Raw genomic sequence first — 26,287 nt, 5'->3', positions numbered from 1 at the left:
TGCAAAGAATTCTGTTAGAATTCCGTTTAATTTACAACTGTCTTTTTCTTTTTTTCTTTCACGCTGTCCGTTAATAAATTATTATTATTATTATTATTATTATTATTATTATTATTATTATTATTATTATTATTATTATTATTATTATTATTATTATTATTATTTGGAAGTTTTAATTGTTGTTGGGAGATACATTTCAGTGACCACGTCCGTTATTGAGAATGTCCGCTATTTGGAAGAATTTTATCATAAGGGCCAATGTTATTTTGCAGAGGAATTTTAAAATGTCCGCTATTGAGAGGAGTCCGCTATTGTGAAGTGTCCGTTAAGGGAAGTTTCACTGTATTATGAATTTACGATATTAATTTTCGTGATATTGATGTGACTACGGATAGCATATAGGACTTTCACTTCAAAACTTTCCAGTCTAATTAACTAATTATTTAAATTGAATTCAATTAAACAAACAAAAAACACGTCAATTTAGATATTGAGGGGGAAGTCTGAAACCAGGCTTAATTGCGTTTTAGATTTCATCCCCACCCCCACTTTGAAATTTCAAATGGCACCCCTATATTTTTATACTTAAATATGAAAGAGCATTCAATTGTTTATACACTTCATTCATTTGTTTTTCGCATCTTTTGTTTTCTATCGTCGCCTGACTTTTCCAACTTTTCAGAAATATTGTTATGTGGTACTTGACTAGTGGTAGAACGAAGTACACACCAACAATGCATCCTTATTTATTTAAACAAATTGTTATTTACTGATTTGATTTCACTAGCCAATCCAACAGTGTTCGAGAATAAGGTGCTTATGAATATATTTGGGGCTAAGAGTGTTGAAGTTACAGGAGAATGGAGAAAGTTACACAACACAGAACTGCACGCATTGTATTCTTCACCTGACATAATTAGGAACATTAAATCCAGACGTTTGAGATGGGCAGGGCATGTAGCACGTATGGCGAATCCAGAAATGCATATAGTGTGTTCGTTGGTAGATCTGAGGGAAAAAGACCTTTGAGGAGGCCGAGACGTAGATGGGAGGATAACATTAAAATGAATTTGAGGGAGGTAGAACTGGATTAATTTTGTAGATATATTAATTTGTCCTACAGAATTTATCTGTAATATTGACACTTAATATTTTAGGAGAAAAATTCGCTCCGGCGCCGGGGATCGAACCCGGGTCCTTGGTTCTACGTTCCAAGCGCTCTGACCACTGAGCTACGCCGAAAATAGTAAGTGTCAATATTACAGATAAATTCTGTAGGACAATTTAATATATCTATAATATTCTCTCAGCTAGCAGTGCATAATAACTGCGGAATCCCGGCCAACAAGTCACTCAGCTGAGTGCGCTCCTAGTATAATGGCAGTTGACATTGGACATATACGTCAACATATATGCCTAACTTGGAGTCTGGCCACAAAGGGAAACACTGAAGGAGGAAGGTTCGATCCGGTGCTGTGGATTAAATTCGGCGTAGCTCAGTGGTCAGAGCGCTTGGTACGTAGAACCAAGGACCCGGGTTCGATCCCCGGCGCCGGAGTGAATTTTTCTCCTCAAATATTAAATGGATTAATCTTGCTCAGGATAGAGACCGATGGCAGGCTTATATGAGGACGACAATGAATCTCCGGGTTCTCTAAAAGCCATTTGTAATTATTATTATTACAGTGAAACCTCTCATTGACGGACATCGAAGGGACGTAAGAATCTGTCCGCATGTGGGAGGTGTCCTTTATTGGGAGGGAGACTCCCCAATCTAACAGTAAATTTATAATATGCATTATGCATCCCTTCACGCTTTAAATGAAATGTTTTACTGTACTTTAATTCTAAATACAGTATACTGTACTACAGTAAATTCTTTGCAACTCTGAATTACAGTAGATAAAACTGAAAAAGGAAAATGCAGTACTGTGCCATACAGTTTTATTCCAGGTCTACAGTTATGCAGTACTGTAATTTACAGTTTTCAACTTAACCTTTACGTTCAGGTGCCATATCTCTTGAAACAGAACTGACTGAATTGGAGAGAATAATCCTACTAACCTCATCATATGTCGAATTTCACGATCGCGGAAACCTTTGGCCCATCAGACAGGTTAAATTTTTTGATTTTGTTTATCCATCCGCTTCCAGCTAACATGGGGTAGCCGAGTAGGCTAGTGGTAGCATATGAGACCCTTATGTTATGTTTCATGTTAAGGAATTTTTGTACAGTTCTCACAACTAAATTTTCCATTTCTGTAACACATCTTGAAATCCAAGTTCTGTCCGCAATCACGAGGTAAAGCAAGCTTTAGGACTGTGAAACAGCTGTCCGTGTCCGTGTCTGAGAGTGTCCGTAAACGAGAGTTGAATTTATCATTATTTCTATATTATTTCAGTTGGGACATAAAAATCTGTCCGTATATGAGGAGTGTCCGTATCTTGGAGGTGTCCGTAAGGAGGGTTTTCATTGTATTATTATTATTATTATTATTGTTATTATTAGCCTACTATTATTATTATTGTTATTATTATTATTAGCCTATTATTATTATTGTTATTATTATTAGCCTATTATTATTGTTATTATTATTATTATTATTAGCCTATTATTATTGTTATTATTATTATTAGCCTATTATTATTATTGTTATTGTTATTATTATTATTATTATTATTATTATTATTATTATTATTATTATTATTATTATTATTATTATTATGCATGGCTGCGAATTCGATCCCTTCAATGTATAGACTTTGTTTGCTCTTGGCAACGATTTATCATTTATGTATTATTTTAGGCATTATACTCAATTAACATTGTCTCATAGTATTCTTAGTTATCCATTCATCGTCATTATTGTAATTAATTGTAATTATATTTATGTGTAATAATTATTTTTGTTTTATGTTTTTTGTTATATTTGTGCTGAACTGTAATTGGCCCCTGGCTGTTGTACAGCACATTAAATAAATAAATAAAATAAATAAAATTATTGTTATTATTATTATTGTTATTATTATTAGCCTATTATTATTGTTATTATTATTATTATTAGCCTATTATTATTATTATTATTATTATTATTATTATTATTGTTATTATTATTATTATTATTATTATTATTATTATTATTATTATTATTATTATTATTATTATTATTCCTGTCCGGCAAGTGAAGATCTATATCCTTTTAATAAAGACTGTTTATTATTTGTCTTGTGTTTGTGTTTTCTTACACGGTAATTATGTGCCATGTAAACCACACGGTCATGGAATCCCTTCACTTCCGGTACCGGTAGTTCAGAGGTTGTGCATTTATAGCTGTGTAGACTTTATTCAGATTATCCTGATCTATCATTTATTTCTGTTGGATCCTTTTGTTATTCATTGGTGCTTTAATATTTATTTTTCTTATATGAGAAAGAATAGGAACTAATCAACAAACCTTATTTCCAACACAAACGAGAAATTCAATTGAATTATTACACGTGTTCACTGCAGAGGACTTTGCTGGTATGTGATGTGGAGTCCACAGGCCAATCAGTTATTTGCAAGTGTTTACTAGTTACCATTGCTAAACACGCTGTTGTCTTGGTAAACACTTATTCTTGTGCCTGTGGCGATTCAGTTTTTTTTTTTTTTTCATACAATTGTTTTTTTCCACTGCAGAAAGGATAATATTCCCTTAGGTTTAATGTGAATGATGAATTTATTATGTTTTATTTGCGAGCATATTTTTTTAATTGGTTATTTTAAGACGCTTTAATGAGCTGCGGTGGCTATCTGGTGTCAGACAAGGGAACCGTCCCAGGTCATGATGCTTGAATTTAATGAAAATGGATATTTAACGCTTAAATTCACAAAGCATCCTATAAGGTGCAACAGGTTAATAGGTTATATGCTATAATTTTAATAGAACAATAGAAACAAAATTGGTAGGAAAATCAAAGAGTTTGTAATATATAACTAGAGACACCAATGGCGCTAGTTTCGCGTACAAAATTGAACCGCTGTTCGGCCGCCATTTCCGCCGGGAGTGCGAGCAGTTCAGCTTATTTGAGGAATACGAATAAATATAAGTACACTTGAAGGGAAATAATAAGAAAATGGTGAAATACTGCACCGCAAATAATTGTTCGAACATAGCTACTATTGTAGGATGCCCAGGAAAGCATGCATCTCTTAATATTTGGAAGAATGTTCCAAATGTCGGAATATTTCTTGGATAAAGTTTTTCCAGAAACACATTAATCAGGTTTATAAGGTTGATTTCAACAATGTATGTAAAGCTTAGGTGTCATATTACAGTGGATTATAATAGCAGAGTCCATAAGAAAATCCTCAGACTATATTTGTATAAAACTGTTTTGTTTCACAATAAATGAATTAATCATGTAATTTCCGTTTTGTACAGAATATACTTCTAGTTTTTGGTTGTATTAAATGCAAAGAAATTAGGGCAAATATAGCTGATGGCCTAGCTAGGCCTCTTATTACCACTACTACTAGGTCTGTTATTACCGCTACTATTAGGCCTACTATTACCACTACTACTAGGCCTACTATTACTACTACTACTAGGCCTACTATTACCACTACTATTAGGCCTACTATTACCACTACTACTAGACCTACTACTACCACTACTACTACACCTACTATACCACTACTATTAGGCCTACTATTACCACTACTACTAGACCTACTACTACCACTACTACTACACCTACTATACCACTACTATTAGGCCTACTATTACACTACTACTAGGCCTACTATTACCACTACTATTAGGCCTACTATTACACTACTACTAGGCCTACTATTACCACTACTACTAGGCCTACTATTACTACTACTACTAGGCCTACTATTACCACTACTATTAGGCCTACTATTACCACTACTCCTAGACCTACTACTACCACTACTACTACACCTACTATACCACTACTATTAGGCCTACTATTACACTACTACTAGGCCTACTATTACCACTACTATTAGGCCTACTGTTACACTACTACTAGGCCTACTATTGCCACTACTACTAGGCCTACTATTACCACTACTACTAGGCCTACTATTACTACTACTCCTAGACCTACTACTACCACTACTACTACTACTACTACTACTACTACACCTTCTATACCACTACTATTAGGCCTACTATTACCACTATACTAGGCCTATTATTACCACTACTACTACGCCTACTATTACCACTATACTAGCCTATTATTATCACTACTACTAGGCCTACTATTACCACTACTACTAGGCCTATTATTACCATTACTGCTAGGTCTATTATTACCACTACTACTAGGCCTACTATTACCACTACTACTAGGCCTACTATTACTACTACTCCTAGGCCCACTATTACCGCTACTAATTGTATTAAGAAGTCTGTACTGACCTCTAACTTGATGGTCATCAACTACGCAATGAATAGATTGTCTTATGGTACAATTTATTCTCATTATATTTTAAATCAGTTTCCAGAATTTTTATGATCTCATATTTCACCACTAAATATTTTCTAAGCACCATATATCTTCCTCTTCCTTTGCATGAAAGGACTGAAATATAGATAACTTTAAATATTATTATGTCCTTAAAACAATACTAGTAATACTGAAAATTACTGTTGACATTGCCATTATTCAATATTTCACATACTTATGCCGAGTGTATATGGGTGATTTAATTTATTTTTTAGAATATCGCCCAAGATGAATCATTATAATACTTTAATAAATATAGCGCTCCTCTGCCATTCATGTTTATTTCATCACGACTCATCCTTTGTAAAAGATGTTTAAAACGGTGTCTATCACGAGGCTACATCAATGTATTGTGGTACTGTTTTCGAATTTCGCGACGCAAACACTCCCTTTAATGGCGGATGCTAGCCGATTCAATTTGAGACATTTTTCTTGCCTGCCACTCACGGGTATGTGTCTCTAGTAAGTATTACAAACTCTTTGAGGAAAATTAAATTTAACCAAAATGTCACAATACTATAGCTAATATTGTACAACATATAAAATATGGACATTGCGATAGTTGTTTTCTTTACAGTCCGACACGGTTTAATAAACTAGTGTGAGAAATGAAGTTTTGCCAATTTAATCAATCAATCTTCTTAATGTATCCAGCTGTTTCCTGACAACATAAAGTCCACTGTAGTAAAATATCTTACTATAATAATACCGGACAGCTAACGGTTCTGCGTACGAACGACGCTGGTGCTGCTACCTAGGCGGCCGGTGTGGCGATACTCGCGAAACACGCTGTAATCAACTGCAATGTATATTGTTGCTGGGCTAGTTAATAGTTTTATTACTTAGTACTGTGTATATGTGCTGTTTATAATTGCTACAAATACAACATTACAAATTGCTCCAAATCGTACTTTCGATTTCCGAGGGATCATAAAACGTAAGTCAACAACATTCTTTAGTAGGCCTAATTCCTTCGTCTTTGTATTGATAGAAAAATACAAATTAGCTTTTTTATTTAGACCTAATAAATGAATAGAAGTTAAAATACATATATTAAATTTTAAGGTTTTATCAAGTTAAGTTTTATTGTTGTCCACATGGCTTTACTAAGTATTACAAGCATCAGATTACTATCAAATTTATCTTTGCAATTGTCAGAAATGCGTATATAACTATGTAACCAATTGTATTCAATTAGAATTAGTCTGGCTGGGCGGAAGAGAAGGCCTACTGGCCTTAGCTCTGCCAATTAAATAAATAAATTATTATTATTATTATTATTATTATTATTATTATTATTATTATAAAGCATTATTGTAAATTCATTCTAAATGTCAGAATTGATTTTTTCGCACTAAACCAAAGAAAAAATATGTAACAATTAATTACGGAAAGTAATGTGAAGTATGCAATATTTCTCATAATATGCAGCTTTGATATAAGATAATAATTTTACATTAAATACTATTCAACATTTCTTAAGTGCGTCATATATTATTCCACATTATATTATAGCAACTCACGTTTTAAAAAAATAGTCCGAATCCCGCTATGTTAATATTTGTATTTGTGGATGTAATTCCACGCCGCTCCGCTAGATGTCAAGTCCGCGATATTTCGCACTCACGTCAATGCTCTTAGTATACAGCTGTCCGGTATTATTGTAGTAAGGTATTTGCTGTAATCTATTCAGTTGTTGTTTTTCACGAGAAATGAAGGGTATTTTGATCGGTGTTCATTATAGATGCCTGTTGCCAGAGTTGGGGTGTTTTGCCAATTTAAGGGTTAAGCTAATTTTCGTTCGTTAAGAAACGTGGTGGTAGTCGTTCGTTTCGCTTTTTCCTCGTTTATGAAATATTTTGACTTGAAAATCGATGCTACTTATGTCACTTCTTGCGCGCACTTGTATCCTCATAGTTCGGCGAAACCGCATCACAACTCCCGCATTAATGCTCTAGTTAATTTTTTTCTCTTAACTCACACTAATGGAGTGCTCTTGCTGAAATACAAATTCAGCTTGAATTTAAGATATGTAGCCTATATCACAGTTTGCTTTACACAGCCGTTCCAAAAGACCCAACGCCTTTAAAGTAGGTTATATTACCTATGACAAATGATTGTGAGCACGTGTTTATCTCATGTTTCAGGCATATGCTGTTGAAATAATCTATATCTTCCAACGGAATTCCACTATTCTTCATATTCGATGGGTTGATAACAATCGCACTGCAATTATTAAGTTCCTGTCTTTGGCAATAACAACACGTGACCACTCAGAATTGCAGAACAGATAACCTTCAAAATTATCACTAAACGTAAGTACTTCCTTTGTAAGTTAGTTTTGGAAGATTGCAGCTATTTTGATACAACTCGATGACTCTTCTAGTTGTCTCCAAACTGAACGGCATATCTCACAGTCAAAACAATGTATTATGTAGCTTTAAAATGCGATGAATTGGTTTTGTTATTTAAGTGCAAATGAACTTCAGTTTTCTGTGTTAACGTATATTCAAGGTCACGAAAGATTATTTTTAATTTTTACAGACTCTTCTATTTCAATTGTTTCACTATTGTTGCTATAGCAATTGTTATAAACAGCAATTCAAGCTATTCTTGAGTGTGTGTTTTTTAATTCATTCAAGAAAATGAGACAATGATGTTTTGTCTATTTGTATTTATTACAGACTCTTCTGTTTCAATTGTTTCACTGCAAATTAAATAAATAAACAGCAATTCAGGCTATTCTTGAGTGTGTGTTTTTTAATTCATTCAAGAAAATGAGACAATGATTTTTGCCTATTTGTATTTATTACAGACTCTTCTGTTTCAATTGTTTCACTGCAAATTAAATAAATAAACAGCAATTCAGGCTATTCTTGAGTGTCTGTTTTTTAATTCATTCAAGAAAATGAGACAATGATGTTTTGCCTATTTGTATTTATTACAGACTCTTCTGTTTCAATTGTTTCACTGCAAATTAAATAAATAAACAGCAATTCAGGCTATTCTTGAGTGTGTGTTTTTTAATCCATTCAAGAAAATGAGACAATGATTTTTGCCTATTTGCATTTATTACAGACTCTTCTGTTTCAATTGTTTCACTGCAAATTAAATAAATAAACAGCAATTCAGGCTATTCTTGAGTGTGAGTTTAATAGGGTTGTTCCAGCACACTAGAATATTCACTACGTGGATTGAAGTGTGGACCCTGCAATTTGTTATCATTGTAAAAATATTTAGATATCCTGCAGGATTTTCTTCTGAATACTATTCATTTCTTAGAAGAGAGATTACTAACGATAAGAAGAAAATCACGACCAAATATGAATATCCTGAAATTGGTTTATACCCGAATAAACTCCATTATTTTACGAACAAAACTATGTTGTAATTTTTCTGTAAACTTGCTTCATAATAAAATTAGAAGACATTATTTCTTGACTTTTGAATAACCCTATACATCAACATTTGTCAAACCCCTTGTAACACGATACACGATATTCAAATTCTTGCCACAGTCCAACATATTTCTGTTTATGGATGCAATCGCAGCAATGATCCTAGTCTCACTTCTTCAAGGTCAGAGGTGACATATGAACAGTTTCCTTCACATATTCCCAAAGGAAGAAGTCGCATGATGTCAAATCTGGTGACTGGAGAGGCCAAGGTCGATAGGCCAGGTCTTTGTTACTGAATTTGATTTCGCAAGCTTTACAACGCGAAAGAATATTATGTTGTGGAGTTGTCATTTTTCAACAATGTCTCCCATGGCAACAGAAATAATACATACGTTTTCCGAAAATCTAATCTTTGAGAGTTCGACTATCAAGTGATGTGTACCTTGTTAATTTCTCATCAATAATTGTTTAATAATAATCGTATGAAAGTATTACCACAGTCTAGTATATACAGTCGCGAAGCTCAATACGTAGTAAATATGCAAACATTAGATAGTTGCTCACCACTAGGATCGCTAATATCGCCTCATTACAGGCAATGCAAAATAGTCTATTGTTTCAAGCATCCTCGAAACTCAAGCTTCGTGACTGTATATAGTAGACTGTGGTATTGCCATCGTTTTGAAACCTGATGTATATTTATTTTTTCACTCTCTCTCTCTCTCTCTCTCTCTTTCTTTCTTTCCCTCTTATCTCTTTCTCTGTGTGTGTGTATATTTCTAATTTATTTTGTAATTTTTTCTACCCTCCCTTTCATATTCTCTCCATCTATTTCTTTCTTTTTCTTCGTTTTCATTGAATAATTTCGAGGGAAAAATTGTTCCGGGGCCGGGTATCGAACCCGGGACCTCTGATTTAACGTACCAACGTTCTACCAACTGAGCTACCCGGGAACTCTACCCGACACCGATCCAATATTTCCCTCTATATCCACAGACCTCAAAGTGGGCTGACAACCGTCAAGCAACCAACTTCGAGTGCACACTAACTCCGTGTGATTTAAATTGTGGTTTTCTGTTAACGAACAGTGACGTGTATTATGCAAATCAAGATTTCAGGTATAACTCCCTGTAAAGTTGATTTGAACAATTTCGAGGGAAAAATTGGATCGGTGTCGGATAGAGTTCCCGGGTAGCTCAGTTGGTAGAGCGTTGGCATGTTAAACCAAAGGTCCCGGGTTCGATACCCGGCCCCGGAACAATTTTTCCCTCGAAATTATTCAAATCAACTTTACAGGGAGTTATACCTGAAAGCTTGATTTGCATTCGTTTTCATTCTCTCCTTCTAAATAGAAATCAGCCTGTTTAACTATAATGTAACATCAATACCCGTAAATTTTCATTCTTGATACTATTTGGATTCTTCGAATGTAACCTGATTGTTGCCAGGTTGACTTCGTTACGATGCTGAAGGTGATCGGTGCCTCCTGGTTCCAGACGCGGGTCGGCACGTGCATCGTAGGGGCCGTGTCCGCGCTTGGAATACTCGCCATCATCTTGGGAGAGATGGATAAGTGAGTTGCGTTGTCACAACGTACGCATAGCCTATTTCGTTGTAGACTGTAGTCATTATTTTTGTAGAACGAGGCATGTCCCAGTGTGCCGTATGCTATGAAAAACTTTAGTGATTTCAATTTAATTACAGCATTAATGTAAGTAATATAACGTCACTTGATCAGTGGCGTACGCAAAATTTTGTCGAGGGGATCATTATTAAACTTACTTACATTATCGGTATTTTAAATTTTGTGTATTTTTTATTTTTTTATATGTTTTTTTTTACTGATATTTAATTTATTTATTTATTTAAATTTTAAATATACAGACTAAAGAATATAATTACAAACAAGAGAAATAGAAATAAAATAATACAAGCAATATAAAAAAGAAGATGCAGTAGTAATAACAAAATTTGAGACCGAATGAGCAGCGCTCGTGTTCGGTCGCAGTTCAGATATAATATTAATAGGCCTATAAGAGAATATAAAATAAAATAGAATTAAAATTACAGTTACAGAAATTATATAATACAATATTAATATAAGAGAAATATAGAAAATAAAAAAAATAATAAAAACAAATATAAATAAGTAAAATAAAAATAAAAAAATAAAATATTATTATTATTGTTATTATTATTATTATTATTATTATTATTATTATTATTATTATTATTATTATTATTATTATTATTATTAACAGATATAAATGACTCTCGGGAGGAAATTAAACGCAGAATAAATGTGAGAAATGCCTGCTATTATTCGGTTGAGAAGCTTTTGTCGTTCAGTCTGCTCTCGAAAAAGCTGGAAGTTAGAATTTATAAAACATTTATGTTATCGGTTGTTCTGTATGGTTGTGAAACTTTGACTCTCACTTTGAAGAGAGGAACAGAGGTTAAGGGCGTTTGAGAACAAGGTGCGTAGGAAAATATTTGGGGCTGAGAGAGATGAAGTTACAGGAGACTGGAGAAAGTTACACAACGCAGAACTGCATGCATTGTATTCTTCACCTGACGTAATTAGGAACATTAAATCCAGACGTTTGAGATGGACAGGGGATGTACCACATATGAGCGAATCTAGAAATGCTTATAGAGTGTTAGTTGGAAGGCCGGAGGGAAAAACAAGCCTTTGGGGATGCCGAGATGTAGATGGGAGGATAATATTAAAATGGATTTGAGGGAGGTGGGATATGACGGTAGAGACTGGATTAATCTTGCTCAGGATAGGGACCGATGGCAGGCTTATGTGGGAGCGGCAGTGAACCTCCGAGTTCCTTAAAAGCCATAAGTAAGTATTATTATTTTATTTATTTATTTATTTATTTATTTATTTATGTTACGGCATATTTATTAATGTTATAACTTACTATGTTGTAATGGAATATATTAATGAATATCCTTATAAAATCTCTGAAACGTAATTTTATCACAGCCATTCAGTTTTAAGAAAAAAGTTAAATTTCATATTGTGTCGGCTTCATTTTATTACAAGGTCAGTAGGTCTCTCTATAATAAAGATAGCATTGTTATAATTCGAACGTGCCGCAGTACCAAGCACAGGGATTGTATTGAAGGTGGGGTAAGAGAACTATGCCTTATGTCGATATAGATTTTGTTACTCTGACAGAGAAGGGAAAACGATTATGGATGAAAAATACTCAAATCTAAATATGCCATTTTTTAAGTTCAAGGGGAGAGGTATTCAAACCCGGTAACACCCCTTTGCGTACGTCCCTGCTGTAATACCACGCGCCTTTTGTTTCTTAACAACCCGCAACATATATTTTTGTAAAAATTATGTTTGAATATCATCGCATATGTATTGCATTCAAGATTATTTGGACTCACGCAACCATCTGAACCACAAGCCATTTTGTACAGCTGACTAACCGTAACAGATTCGTTCGTAGCGTTCGGATTTTTATTATAGTATCACTCACTTGTTTGCATTCCCGAATTGATATCTAAGATTATTGTTGTTTACTTCCTTGTAGTGTTCTGCATTCAACCTGGTGATAAAATGATTAACTTTGAGGAAGATGTATTTTTAATTATTGTATTAGCTTTGGAAAAAGAAAAAAAAACAAGATAAGCTTAGCGCATCCATTTCATTTATGCCGTCAATATTACCGCGATTAGGAGGCCTTGAAATCGAAATATTGTCATGACTTCCTTTATTTTGAACTTGGCCCTTACGGAAATCCGTCTAGATTTTTTTTCTCGCTGTTATTTATACTCGCTTTAACATCTTTGATCATATCGCGAGTTAATCTTTGGTTGAAATCCGAAGGCCTGTGTACTATTGTTGAGACTGGTTCTGTTGTTGTGAACTAGATGGCGACTGTATATGTATTACTGATTTGTTATGAATATGATTTCGGTGATGAATGAGGCCGGTGATTTTCAGGGATGTTATGGCCCGAATTTCCTGGCATTTGCCTTATGGTTGAGGAAAAACCCTGAAAAATCTCAACCAGGAAATTCAACCCGCCCTGGAATCGAACCCGGGCCCTCTGCGTAGAGAGTCCAGGATGCTGACCACCTACACCACAGAGGTGGTCCCGTCTAGAATTATTTTCTGATCAGAATTCTGGACGAAATTCGATCATGCGGACAGAGGCGATACGATCAAGTGGGCAATGCTGAATTCAAAATAGTGCAAAGAAAAACCGTAAATATTCTTACCATCTAGTTTGTTGATAAAAGAAAATTATTTAAATGAAATATAATTTAACTCTGAACCTACATTTTCTGAAATTTAATGTAACCTTCTACTAATTTAGTGACATTTACATTACGCAAGCGTTGACATTCATCAAACGACCTTCATGGAAAAAATGTGACTAGAATTAATTTTATAGAGCATATCAGCAGTTTGTCCACTCTGTCAGTTATTATTATCGGTGATAAAGCGAGGTTTATCTCGATGATTGTGTTCACATCGAGCATAACCTCTATTGGAACACGTAAAATCCGTGACAGATGTTCTGATTCCTCTACAGTACACGTTGCAGAAATATGATGTGCGAACAGTACTCCGGGGATTATTGGATACAAATTCTTACTTACTAATTATATCTAGTATAAAGAAGTACCTGTACTTCTGCAAATATATATATATATATATATATATATATATATATATATATATATATATATATATATATATATATATATATATATATATATATATATACTAGTGGCTTGTGCAGCAAATACTGCTGCAAACTAAGTTCGTTAGACGTTCAAATAAAAATTTTTCAGATTTATTTTCAATGAAGAATACCTGTCTTTTTGATAGTTATTTGCTTCCATAATAATGAAACATACTCCCTCTGAATGGATTTTTTTAGGCCAAATACTTTTTCTTGAACCTATCCAACTTCAGTTTTTGAGTTTCAACGCGAAAACGCAAGTATCAATGTCAGGACGATAGCAGTAGCTATTTCAGGTCATTGTGGATTGTAGGCAAAAGTAAAAAAAAATGTCAGGTTTGCTAAGCTTTCGAACAATAGAATTTTCGTATAACTGCTGCATCTAGAACTTGAAATGTAGAGCGTAAAATGAAATTATCCTACTAAGAGATGTTGTTGGAATGATCTGGAGACTACAAAATTTTCTAGGCCTCTTATTTTGTCAGTAAGTAATACCTTTTGATCTTTCCTTAGGAACTGTAAATTTTGCGCTCTCTCCAGCCAATACTGAAGACAGTGACACATATCAATATCTACACTACACCGCCATTAAGTATATGAAAAAGACCCAACTTCACTGGTTTAATAAGTATAAAAATATTTGATTTTTAATAACAATATTATTATCTTACTTAAGTTTTGTAGTTGTATATAGCAGCCACTCAGTAAATTATAGAAATGAAGATCTTAATTAAGATATTCTCTACATTTACTTACATAACCACAAAACGTTTCACTTTCATGTCATCAATATAGCATCAATATTATGTACAATTAATGAAAAAATAAATGCATCATGATATTAACTATAATAATATTTAATTTCTAATGGTAATAATGTCATCAAACCACCTCAAGTTTCGTAGATTTGAATATCCAATACACAGCTGTACTCAAAAATTATACACTGCAGAATCAGTTTTTAATAAAAAATTGAATTGAGCTCTAAATATGTCGGCAATCCTGCAGGTCATGGCCTTCGTGTAATAGCCTATTGTTTATTGTAGAGTGTGTTTTGTTCTGAAATTCAATCAAGTCGGCCGTGATTGAATAAAATTAGTTCTCAAAACTGACAACAGATGGATTTTGGAAAATAGGAAAATTATGTAGGAAAATTGACATTTCACTGAAAACTACTACTTTTCCGAAAAATTTTAGGTTCCAAGCTTCAAAATGAGGGGCCATCTATTAAAATTCGTTCAGCCGTTTTCCCGTAATTTCCATTATCAGTTCAAATTATATATATATATATATATATATAATTCGAACTGGTGATGGAAATTATATATATGTATATAATTTGAACTGGTAATGGAAATTACGGGAAAACGGCTGAACGGATTTTAATAAATGACTCCTCATTTTGAAGCTTGGAACCCAAAGTTTTTCAGAAAAATAGTAGTTTTCAGTAAAATGTCAATTTTCCTACACCATTTTCCTATTTTCCAAAATTCATCTGTCGTCAGTTTTGAAAAATATGGCTTTTCAGAATAAAACACACACTACAATAAACAATATTACACGAAGCCCATGATCTGCAGGATTGCTGACATATTTAGAGTTCAGATGGCGTATAAAAATAATTTACAGGTCTGATTCTCTGGTCGGTAATTTTCCGAGTATAGCTGTGTATTGGATATTGAGAACTACGAAACTTAAGAATGTTTGATGAGATTATTACCATTAAAAATGAAATATTATTATAGTTAATGCAATATTATGTGAGTAGACCTATTTGTCACTAATTACACACATTAATACTATATTGATGATATGAAAGTGAAACCTTTTGAGGTTTTATGTAAGTAGACGCAGAGAAAGAATATTTTAAATTAGATCTTTATTTTTATAATTTACTGAGTAACAGCTATATATATTGTTACTGAAAATTATAAAACTTACGTAAGGTAACAATATTGTTATTAAAAATAAATTATTTTTATAGTTATTAGTCAAGTGATGTGGGTTTTTTCATATATTTAACGGCAGTGTGGTGTAGATATTTATATGTGTGATTCTCTAATTTTCCTAGGTAGTAATGAGTTATGCTTCCTATTTTAGCTGCGTTTTAAAATTAAATCAAAATTAATTTCATATTTCTTGGGTTTAATCAAACCTGAAATTTTCTTAACTTTCACCTATAATCCGCAATGACCTGAAATAGCTACTGCATTACTCCCACATGAAAAATTCCCTGATCATCCTAACATTGTTACTTGCGTTTTCGCATTGAAACTTAAGAACTGAAGATGGATAGGTTCAAGGAAATGTATTTGGCATAAAAAGCATTCAGAGGGAGTATGTTTCACTATTATGGAAGCAAATAACTTTCAAAATGTCTGCTATTCTTCATTGGAAATAAATTTGAAAAATTTTAATTTGAACTTCTAATGAACTTAGTTTGCAGCATTTGCTGCAAACGTCACTAGTATATATATATATATATATATATATATATATATATATATATATGATGTTGAAAAAAAATTCCTATAAAACTGTGTCAAAAAACAAATATCTGTTCAGATATGGGCCATGCTGCATTGTGACCTATGTTCGTCATTCGTTTAAAAACACAAAACAATGGTGTATGTTTTGAGAGTGGATAGCAACCCTCAACAGAAGTAAAGAGAGTATGTAGTAGTAAACAAAGGTCCAGGATACTACGGAGTCTATAATTTTACTTGTGTTAGTAAGTACGTGTAGAGCAACCATGGGAAAAAATGGCTCCGAAGGGCCACTGCACTCAAAGCCGCCTTACCTCACTCCACCGACCCTCTCCTCCGCCCGGTGCTTCTCTAGACACGCTTCATTCAGTGGCGGGTATGGCTTCGATCTCGGGACGTCAGTTTCAGGAAGAGTGGCAGAAAGAATTTTTTGTTACTTACAAAAAGAAGAAAGTCTGTTGCTTAATATGTAGGTTTAAAATTGCGCATATAAAACGTTTCAATATTAAACGCCACTTTGATTGGAAGCATAAAGCGGACTTCATTGATCTTACAAGTATTTATTTACAATTTTAAAAGCTATTTTCGTAATATTTGTGGAAAGATACAAAACAAGATATGTTTATGGTATTTTCAGGATTTAGATACTTATTATTTTATTAAGTATCTGGAACTGAACTTACGAGGCGTGTTCTTGAAGTAAGTTCCAAAAAGGTGTAGTAAGTAAACGGGAAGATATTTACAAACCATTTTTGTTGCATTGTATTCCCCACACTTCAATTACTTCTCAACATAATCTCAACCATTATTGAGGCATTTATCGAATCGTGGCACAAGTCTTTCTATCCCCTCGTTGTAAAATTCGTCCGCCTGCGATGCGAACCACTCCCGCACTGCTTTTTTCATCGTCGCCATCGAAACATTGACCACCGAGGAACTTCTTGAGGTGCAGGAAGAGATGAAAGTCAGTCGGAGCCAAATCCGGGTTGTAGGGGGGGGGGTCAATTTGTTCCCAGCCAAATTTCGGGATGAGATTTTGGGTGTCGTCGCCATCAAAACGTTGACCACCAAGGAACTTTTTCAGGTGCAGGAAGCGATGAAAGTCACTCGGAGCCAAATCCGGGCTGTAGGGGGATGGTCAATTTGTTCCCAGACAAATTTCGAGATGAGATTTTGGGTGTCGTCGCCATCAAAAGTGTGACCACCGAGGAACTTCTTGAGGTGCAGGAAGAGATGAAAGTCACTCGGAGCCAAATCCGGGCTGTAGGGGGATGGTCAATGTTCCTGTCCTCATGAATTTTTGCATCGACAGCATGCACCAAATCGTCATTGATCAAAGATGACCAACCGATACGCTGCTCGTCATGCACAGAGACGCGGTCCTTGTTGAACTTCCTAACCCATCTTCTGATCATTCCATCACTAATGGCATCATCACCATACACCTCACAAAGTTGACGATGAATGTCAGCTGGTTTGATGTTTCTCGCATTCAAGAAACGGATAACAGACCGGATCTCACAGTCCGCGGGGTGCTCGATCACTTTAAACATTTCAACTGATCACAACTAACCACACACACGGACTGAAGCTCTGAAACTGCATGCACAGCTTGTCTGAGGACTGAAGAAGAAAACACGCATGCGCAAAATAACGATTGCAGCGATGTGACGGCTATAATTGAAAACGGAACTTACTTTAAGAACACGCCTCGTATTTAAAACTTTGAGTGCATATTAGGCCTACTTGATGCCTTCTCTTTCCAAGAAAGAGTTTCAGAAGTAACTGCAATGGACATGGAGATGTGTCTGTTCAATAATCCATTTGTATTTGATGTTACCCAAGCATCAGAGCCACTATAGAGATGCAAAAGAGCACGCCACTAAAGTGTTTAGGAAAAAAATGGATTAGATCTCTTTAAATACCTACCAGAGGAGCAATTCCCTAATCTGCGCACATTTTCAATGCGTATGGTATCTATGTTTGGCTCAACTTACTGTTGTGAGCTGTTTTTCTTTTCAAAATGAATATGACCAAAAGTATCTCCAGGTCTAGGATCACAGACATGCATTTAGTTTCAGTATTACGGTTGAGTTGTTCTATTTTAGAGCCTAATATATCCTTTTTAGTTAATGACAAGAAATTTCGAGGGCAATCAACAACAAAAAAATGAAAACCAGCAGTGTAGGCTTACAGTAGTATTTCGTTTCATTCATAGCTCATGTATTTTGTTTAATATGTTTTAAAGTTAAATGATAGTGGAGCTTAGTTTTACTTTCTCTAGTATTTATAAAAAGAAACAATTGATTTTGTTGATCATTATATTGTGTTTAATATGTTTTCAACTTAAATGACAATGGAGCTTAGTTACTTTATTGGTTTTAAAAAGAAATAATTTATTATGTTGAGCATTGTATCTTTTAATATATTGTGCAGTTAAATGACAATGGAACTTTGCTTTTTTTCTTTATAGTTTGAAAAAATAAATACTTTATTATGTCGATCACAAGGCAGTTCAAGAATTTTTTGTGCACATGATAAAGGAATAGTTATACAACTGAAAAATATATAATTTGCCTAATGACAGTAGGTGGCCGTCATAATTATTGTATGATACGTGTACTTCCTATAAACAAAATACTGTAAAGATTTTGAAACAAGTAATAAGAGCGGAGAAATTACTGATGCGCAAGTTGTGTCGAATCCACCACTGCACTTGACTTAGCAAAACAACTGCGTTACCCCTCGCCTGTCATCAAACGAATGTGGGGTGAGTAGGAACGTTCCCTCCCTATTTTGCTGATAGTTCCCATAGCTGGTGTAGAGTATTCAGTGGTGGAGGCTGTCTTTCTGTTTATGCACGATGGGGTGCCGCCCCATTTTCTACACCTCGTGCGACAACACATAACCCGGAGGTTTAATGGGCGACGGATTGGTCGAAGAGATCCAGTAGCATGGCCTCCCCGATCACCTGACCTAAATCAGTTTTATTTCTGGCTATGGGGACATTTAAAGACATTGGTGAAAGCCACACCCATCGACAATGTACAAACTTTACAGGAGCATGTATCCAATGCATGTGAACAAATCCGACAATAGCCAGGTATAATTGCAAGAGATCATGATTCACTGAGAAGGGCTGAATCATGTGTAACAATGCGTGGTAACCACATAGAGCACCTTCTGTAGTGCCTAAGGCCGTGTCTCAAAGTTACATTTTCAGGTGAAGTGTACTAGATTGTTGACTAAATAGCCGGATGTGACGTCAGAAGTTGATGATCCAAAGCTACATAGTGAATAGCAATCAAGTCCGTAGTAGCTAGTAAACGAAAATGCTTGCTCGATTGTTGACTTGTTCACTAAACAAACATGGATACCTCATCAGCAATTGGGACTATGAAATCTGAAAATGCTTTGGAAGTGAAATAATGTAAATATAATCTGGAATAACGCGTTAACTTTGAACACTGAAATTGTTAGTACCTTCTGTACAATGTTTTAAACATTATTGTAATATAATTACGCCCTTATCTTTTCCACATAACTCGTAATGAAACTGCATTAGGATACTGCCTTCTGAATTCAGTGCTGTATCGTGATGTCATGGTTTTTAGAAATAGTCTATGAAGAAGGCCATGTTTCACGTTTCAAGCATACAACAATATTCGGCAGCGGACCGATTTGAAAACTCCTGCTTCATTCAGTAGAGGCTCTGGTAAGCTCGCTGAGCCAAGAGTCTCTGTACATTCAGTGGACGAGTGAGCAGCGCGCAACTTTTCATATCAGTAGTGCAAATAAACTCTAATCAGTCTCTCGAGACGGCGACATCTTATCTGATTTGCTTGACAAATGCACACGTGTTGCGTTCTTGTCTTTAAACGAATGCGAAAACGCACAGATGTTATAAGTTAGCCTTCGCCAGATCTCAACGTTGTTGAGGCGTCAACCTGTCAATCTTTTTATATGATGCGTCACATCTGGTGTTTAAAATTGTAATGAATTACGTAATTCTTATAAAGCACGTATTGTACTTAACTCTGTGAATAACAAAAATGATTAGGGCACCGTACTGTAATGTTGTGTCTCTCAAGGTCGTAACCTCAATGTTTTCATCAGACTATCATTGAGCAGTGATCCAAATGAGAACAAGGTTCTTTACATATCGTTTATATCCAGAAAATGTGGCACTATTCTGAAAGTGAGGACTGTCACCTTTTACATTTCATAGTCGAGAATACCTATACCGTACTTCCACATTATAATTACGAAGCTTGAGGTGATTTTTTGCATTTCTCGCAGTACAGTGCTCTAAGCGATTAGCAACTGAGAGTACTAGAAACAATAGATCGTGCGATAGTAGCGATCCTAGTGGCTAGCAACTAAAGTTCAACTGTCATTGGATGCATATTTCCTACGTATTGAGCTTCGTGACTGTATGTACTAGACTGTGGTACTTCTTTCAGCACATACAGATAGTTGCATGTGGAATATTTCCATCATAAACACTGACTTCATCGAATTTAGTAGTTACAAAAGAGGGATGATTTTAAAGCAAAGTAAATAATTAAATTTGCGAACAAAAGTAACATTAGGGGAGAGTCGGGTAGTATCGGACATCGGGTAATATCGGACAGTGAGTTTCTTTCATCTACCACACGATGATAGTACCTGGTTACGTTTCTGTGACGTCGCATAGAGAAACGTAACCATGTCATTCAGATACTACCATATGGTGATAGATGAAAGAAACGCACTGTCCGATACTACCCGATGTCCGATACTACCCGACTCTCCCCTATAAAATTCCTTTGCAGAACGAAAAGTTACATTAAATTGTTCGAATCAAATTTCTGCAAACTTTAAAGGACAAAACTGAAATTCTTTCAATAATTTATTATCATAATACACTGCTCCCTTAAATTGACTGAGCATATTGGAAATTAAATCAGTGGCTTTCCCAAAACACGCTATGAAATATTTCATATAAAACGATTTGTATCTCGAAAACGAAGCAAAAACGAGCAAAATTATATTAAACTTTTTTGTTTGAAATATCTCAAAGAATAACCCCCTGATATTAATGACATTACTTACGGTTAACCTTGTATATATTTGTGTGTAAGAAATTTTCAAAATAAAAACCTAATAACTTGACACATTTCACAATAGAGTATTGTTATATTATTTAAGTATTACTTCTTCTTTTTTTTTTTCTCCCAAGGAAACCAAGTTCTTCATTTTGTCAAATAGCAACAAATTTCATTTTATAGAAGGCTTATTTCTGTATCTATGCTATGACGAAAAAATAAGAGAGTGCACTCATAAAGTAAGATTAATTTTTCGCGCGTGGGAATTATCAAGTCAAATACTACTCATGGTGATAATTTTCTGTGATACATAATTTCATTTTTCTTTAAACTCATGTTTCTTTTTCATGAGGTAATTATTTCTAGACCTCTCTAAATAATAAAATTATCGTGACAGGAAACATTCTTTAAGCTCACAGTCAATAAAATTATCAGCAATTGTGATATTACCCCATTATCTCCTGGCCTAGTTGCCTCATGAGTGATGCCTTATTGGTGTTACTTGTGAGGTTCAAATCTGTCTTCGGTTGTTGTTGTCTGTTGTGTCTTTAGTGTGGCTAGTTTATTGTTGTGTCTTTTATTTTTTTCTGGCTTATTTCTGTTATTACTTTGTTTGTGTGTGTTAAATTAACAGTTGATAGAAATAAATTAGTATAATAATTTAAAATAGATTCACGATAAATGTGTTGTATAAAATTTAAAAACTGCTTGTAACAACATTGTTTAACGGAAAACTGTGTAACGTGTTCAGAGATTTCAACCCATCCAGAAATTTAAACTACATTCTAGTGAATACTAGGATTAGATATTTGCTTAGGTTATAATATAGCATACATTTCATGAAACTTGTTAATAGAAATATAAGATTGTATTTTAGTATTTAATTTCAACTCATTGCATTTCATTCATTCATGTGTATCACTTATAAAACTTTTTACACATTTGCTGAATATATAGATTTGTAAAATTGTATTAATTTCATAATTGACACGTAAGACTAATTCAATAGGAGACTTCATTAATCAATATCATATAATAATAATAATAATAATAATAATAATAATAATAATAATAATAATAATAATAATAATAATAATAATAATTATTATTATTATTATTATTATTACTACTACTATTATTATGTATTTATAACCCTAACATATCTGTCTCAGGTAAAATAGGGTTCTCTGTAAAATTGGAGTATAATAAATAAATCTGTCTTCGGACAGTTGACTAAACAACAAACAACAATGTCTCAGACTTCAATTCTAGCCATACAATTAAAGTCATTCGTTATTTCTCAGGGAGTATGATGATGGCGTGTATTCAGCCACTGTGTTCTGGGGCGAGAACACGGGATTCCACATTGACTTCTGGGGCCAGGGGAATGAAATGGAGGAGATACCTTATGGTGTGGGCCGCGCCTATTACAAACAAGAAATCGACGCCACAGGGTGAGTTGACAAATTAAAGCCTCATTTAGTTTTATTTTTAATTTACAATTCAAACTCTCTTCCCCCCCCCCCAAATGGCAGGTCCACGATTAACCGGGAATGGAAACGACGAGAACGGAAAAATAGTTAAAATATATACATTTAAATGTGAGCATTCACAATTAACGGAGTCTGGGAACAGGAATGTGAAGGTTGGCGAACTTTTAACTTTGTTGTTCTCGTTTCCGATTACAGCCTACTAGATTCATTCTATTGTCATCAAAAAGCTATTTGGTCGTCGTATGTTTTATAGCAAGGAGGCCGTGACATAATTTCTTCATCCATTGATTGTAACTAATCCAGAAATTCAGTAGAATCACTTTCAATATAATTATGCTACGTGTATATTTGGTCAGACTACCACGTGAATTGAATTCTTAAATATTCCGCGCTTTAAATTTTGAAGTTGGTTAACCTGTGTTCATATTAGCTGGCATATGTTCACGAGAGAACGCCATTGGTCAATTACATATACAAATAACATCAGAATGCGTAATATCGACTTTATATATCGTTATTGACACACGTAATGCATAGCTGTTTTCATTCTCGGTTTGTTGTGAATAAAAAATCTTCACGTTCACGTCCTCTGCTTCCCATTTTCGTTCTAGTTCTCGTTCCGGGTTTATTGTGGACCAGCCTTGACTTGCCATTATTCGCCTCAATTCTGTAAGTGTAGTCATAGTTGTCGCTAATGTCGAGAAGTATAGACCACTTAGTTTATCAGAGACTATCCACAGTGCACCACAGGTGGTGGATCCAGGGCCAGGAAGTTTATGCCCTAAAAACCTGCTAAATATGCATGCAAACATGCCTTTAAATCCTTAAAATAAGCCAATAAATATACACTAATAAAATTCTATATTTCTTTTATTACTAATAAATAATTAATAATAATAATAATATTATAGGTTATACTAGATAAGATTAAGCTTACATTTATTGTTGAGAGTGGCACATTACTGTGCCGTAAGATTCACTAGGTATGCCGCTAAACTTTAAATATTTTTCTGATAAAAATAATTATAATAATTTCACTCAGTACCAGTTTTCAAAAATAGAATATGATGCTTTTATTTAAAAAATCCAAACTATGCATAAAATCATCTTTAATGAGCTTAAACGCGAAAATATGCCACAATAATATAAATTATCATGAAATATTGTGCATTTATAAAAAAAAAAAAGCCAAAATATGCAAACATGTGAAACATAAAATTTGGTTTCATAAGCTTAATTGCTGATGATTCGTGAAGATAATTAATCAGCAAATAATTACAGCCAATGGAAAAATATATGCAAATGCATGAACTTCCTGGCCTTACACATTACACTCTTAATGGATGATGATGATGATGATGATGATGATGATGATGATGATGATGATGATGATGATGATGATGATGGAGAATTGTTGGGATGTTATAGGGAATCTGGAAACCCCTGTGTTGTCTTGATCACGGGCTTGCCCAACGGAAGTTATAAATTCAGAGTGGAGCGGGATTTGAACTTGAGCCCTTCTGTAAGCCTGGTGCGTTAGAAAAGAGCCATCATGTCGGTCACAATTCCAACTTAAACATAAACAAAACTTTGACATGAAGACAAGGAACCATGACATTGAATACCACCATTCAACAGTAAATAAGTAAAATTAGAAGCCTCAGTGTTCACTTTTGTGTCTAGTTTATGGCAAAACAAAGAATTCTGCCAGTCATAAGATAGATGTAATGCGGGAGTGAAAGCAGGGCCTGATTTAGGCAGGAGCCTGTGGTGCCTCTGCTCAGCAGTGTCGCCAATTTAGCGGTTTTCCCGCTAGATTTAGCGTTTTTCAGTGTTAGTTTAGCGGATAAAATTTATGAAATTTGTATTGGTGATATAGGGATTTAGCGGGTAATTTTAGCACTCACAGCGGCAAAATAATCTAAACTTACATTGACAATATAGCAATTTAGCGGTTTCTGCACTGTCTCATAGCGGATTTTTAAGAATCGAGTTGGCAACACTGCTGCTCAGGACCTCATGATTCTGGGGGCCTCAAAATCAAGAGGGCTATCTAGTCCTCTTGCTCAAAATCCAGGAACAAGTCTTTTTTAAATGAATTATGCAAAATGAAATAGACAACAACTCTGCCAACTGAAAATCAAAATTGAGGAAATAAGTAATTACGTAATGAATTATTATGTTAGAAAACGCATAAAAAATCACTTTATTGTTTTAAGTTTAGAGTCATAAGTTGATTGCAGAGTTGAATGTGTTCAACTTGTAAAAGTTGGCTATAATGTACAGTTTATTCAAATTGTAACAGTAGGCCATTTAAATAATTAATAATGAATTCAACAGCCCAAATCTACAACATTGTCAGTTCTCATTGTATTGAGTATTAAACCAAGTACCTAGTGCTTGCGTTCCTTGCAGCTTGTCTAATTTCTGTTGGTATAGGACCATTATTGGTTAGGTTAGGTGTGTAGTGGTAGTGTTGAAGTGTTTTTGTAGGAATGCCTATAATTAAAAATGGAATACCCAAGCCAATTTGAGTTAGGGACCAATAGAAGAAAGCTATTGAAATTCAACAACAGGGAAGACAACGCTGGTATCTTCGTTCATATGTTACTAGCAGTAACTCCTTTATCCACAGACACATCCAGTTTCAAAAAGGGTGAATGTAGGGTATCCAACGCCCACTTAACGAATATTTCACTTTTATAACTGCCAATGTTGCGCTATAATCGTATATGCAAGGTAGGCTATAACAAAAACCTAAACTTACCAAACCTAACCTGTCAAAGAAGCAACAAGTTATACTAAATATGTGTAAAATTGGCCTATGTGTCTATAGTGGGCGTGACATAAGTAACATTGACCTAAAAAAGTTAAGAATATTTTAACACAGACTAATAAAGACTTTGGCATACAGAGGCAACAATCTGCCACAGCAACTCAATTTTGGAGAGGTATTTTTTTTTTTTTTTGTATAAGCCTAAGTCAGAATTTAGGAAAAATGAACACTGCTTTCAAACTCCTGAATTATTGCACTAAAGGAAACAAGGAACAGAACCGGTATGGTACTACAAGTAATGCAATCAGCTGTGACTCTGTTTTGTGACCACACATAATCACTGATACCTTATGGAACCACTTTATTTTTAATTCTTCTCCTCAAAATAGAGGATTAATAAAAACCTCTGTGAAATAAATACATGGTGAAAGGAGATAGACGACAGAATTTAAATAAAATAAGATAGGGCTATTTATCATATATGAAAAGAAAGGGCCTCATAAATAAAATTAAGCTCCGGGCCTCTGAAATTGTAAATCAGGCCCTGAGTGGAAGAATAGGTGTAATGCGGAAGTGGAAGATCTGGAATCGTTAAAAGACGAGACCAAGATGACTTTGTCTGATGTAAAATTAATTAATCAAGGAAATGCTTATTTTTACGAGTCAAATACATGATTAATAGAATTTTGATGATGATCGAAGTCCAACTGTACATCTCTTAAGATTTTGTGACAAGAAATGAGAGGAGAGTCTCTGCCATAACTCAGCTCCAACAGCAGTTTGCAAAATTGCAAGTTTCTGGAACT

General features: G+C 34.4%; 1 protein-coding gene across 2 annotated transcripts in view; it reads left to right on the top strand.

Moving 5' to 3' along the window:
* The window catches only part of lama (lamina ancestor), a 63,514-nt gene that overhangs the window by 22,658 nt on the left and 14,569 nt on the right, over positions 1-26,287 (top strand). Inside the window, exons 2-4 of one of the 2 annotated variants that reach the window (XM_069846762.1) lie at positions 7,671-7,838; positions 10,370-10,494; positions 22,517-22,666. In XM_069846762.1, coding sequence (XP_069702863.1) covers positions 10,385-10,494; positions 22,517-22,666 — 260 coding nt within the window. In that variant the 5' untranslated portion in view covers positions 7,671-7,838; positions 10,370-10,384. The remainder of the gene's footprint in view (positions 1-7,670; positions 7,839-10,369; positions 10,495-22,516; positions 22,667-26,287) is intronic. The other variant, XM_069846763.1, reaches the window with a different exon arrangement.

Source organism: Periplaneta americana, chromosome 15 (assembly GCF_040183065.1).
Source record: "Periplaneta americana isolate PAMFEO1 chromosome 15, P.americana_PAMFEO1_priV1, whole genome shotgun sequence".
NCBI lineage: Eukaryota > Metazoa > Arthropoda > Insecta > Blattodea > Blattidae > Periplaneta > Periplaneta americana.
This window is presented reverse-complemented; position numbering and strand designations above follow the sequence as displayed.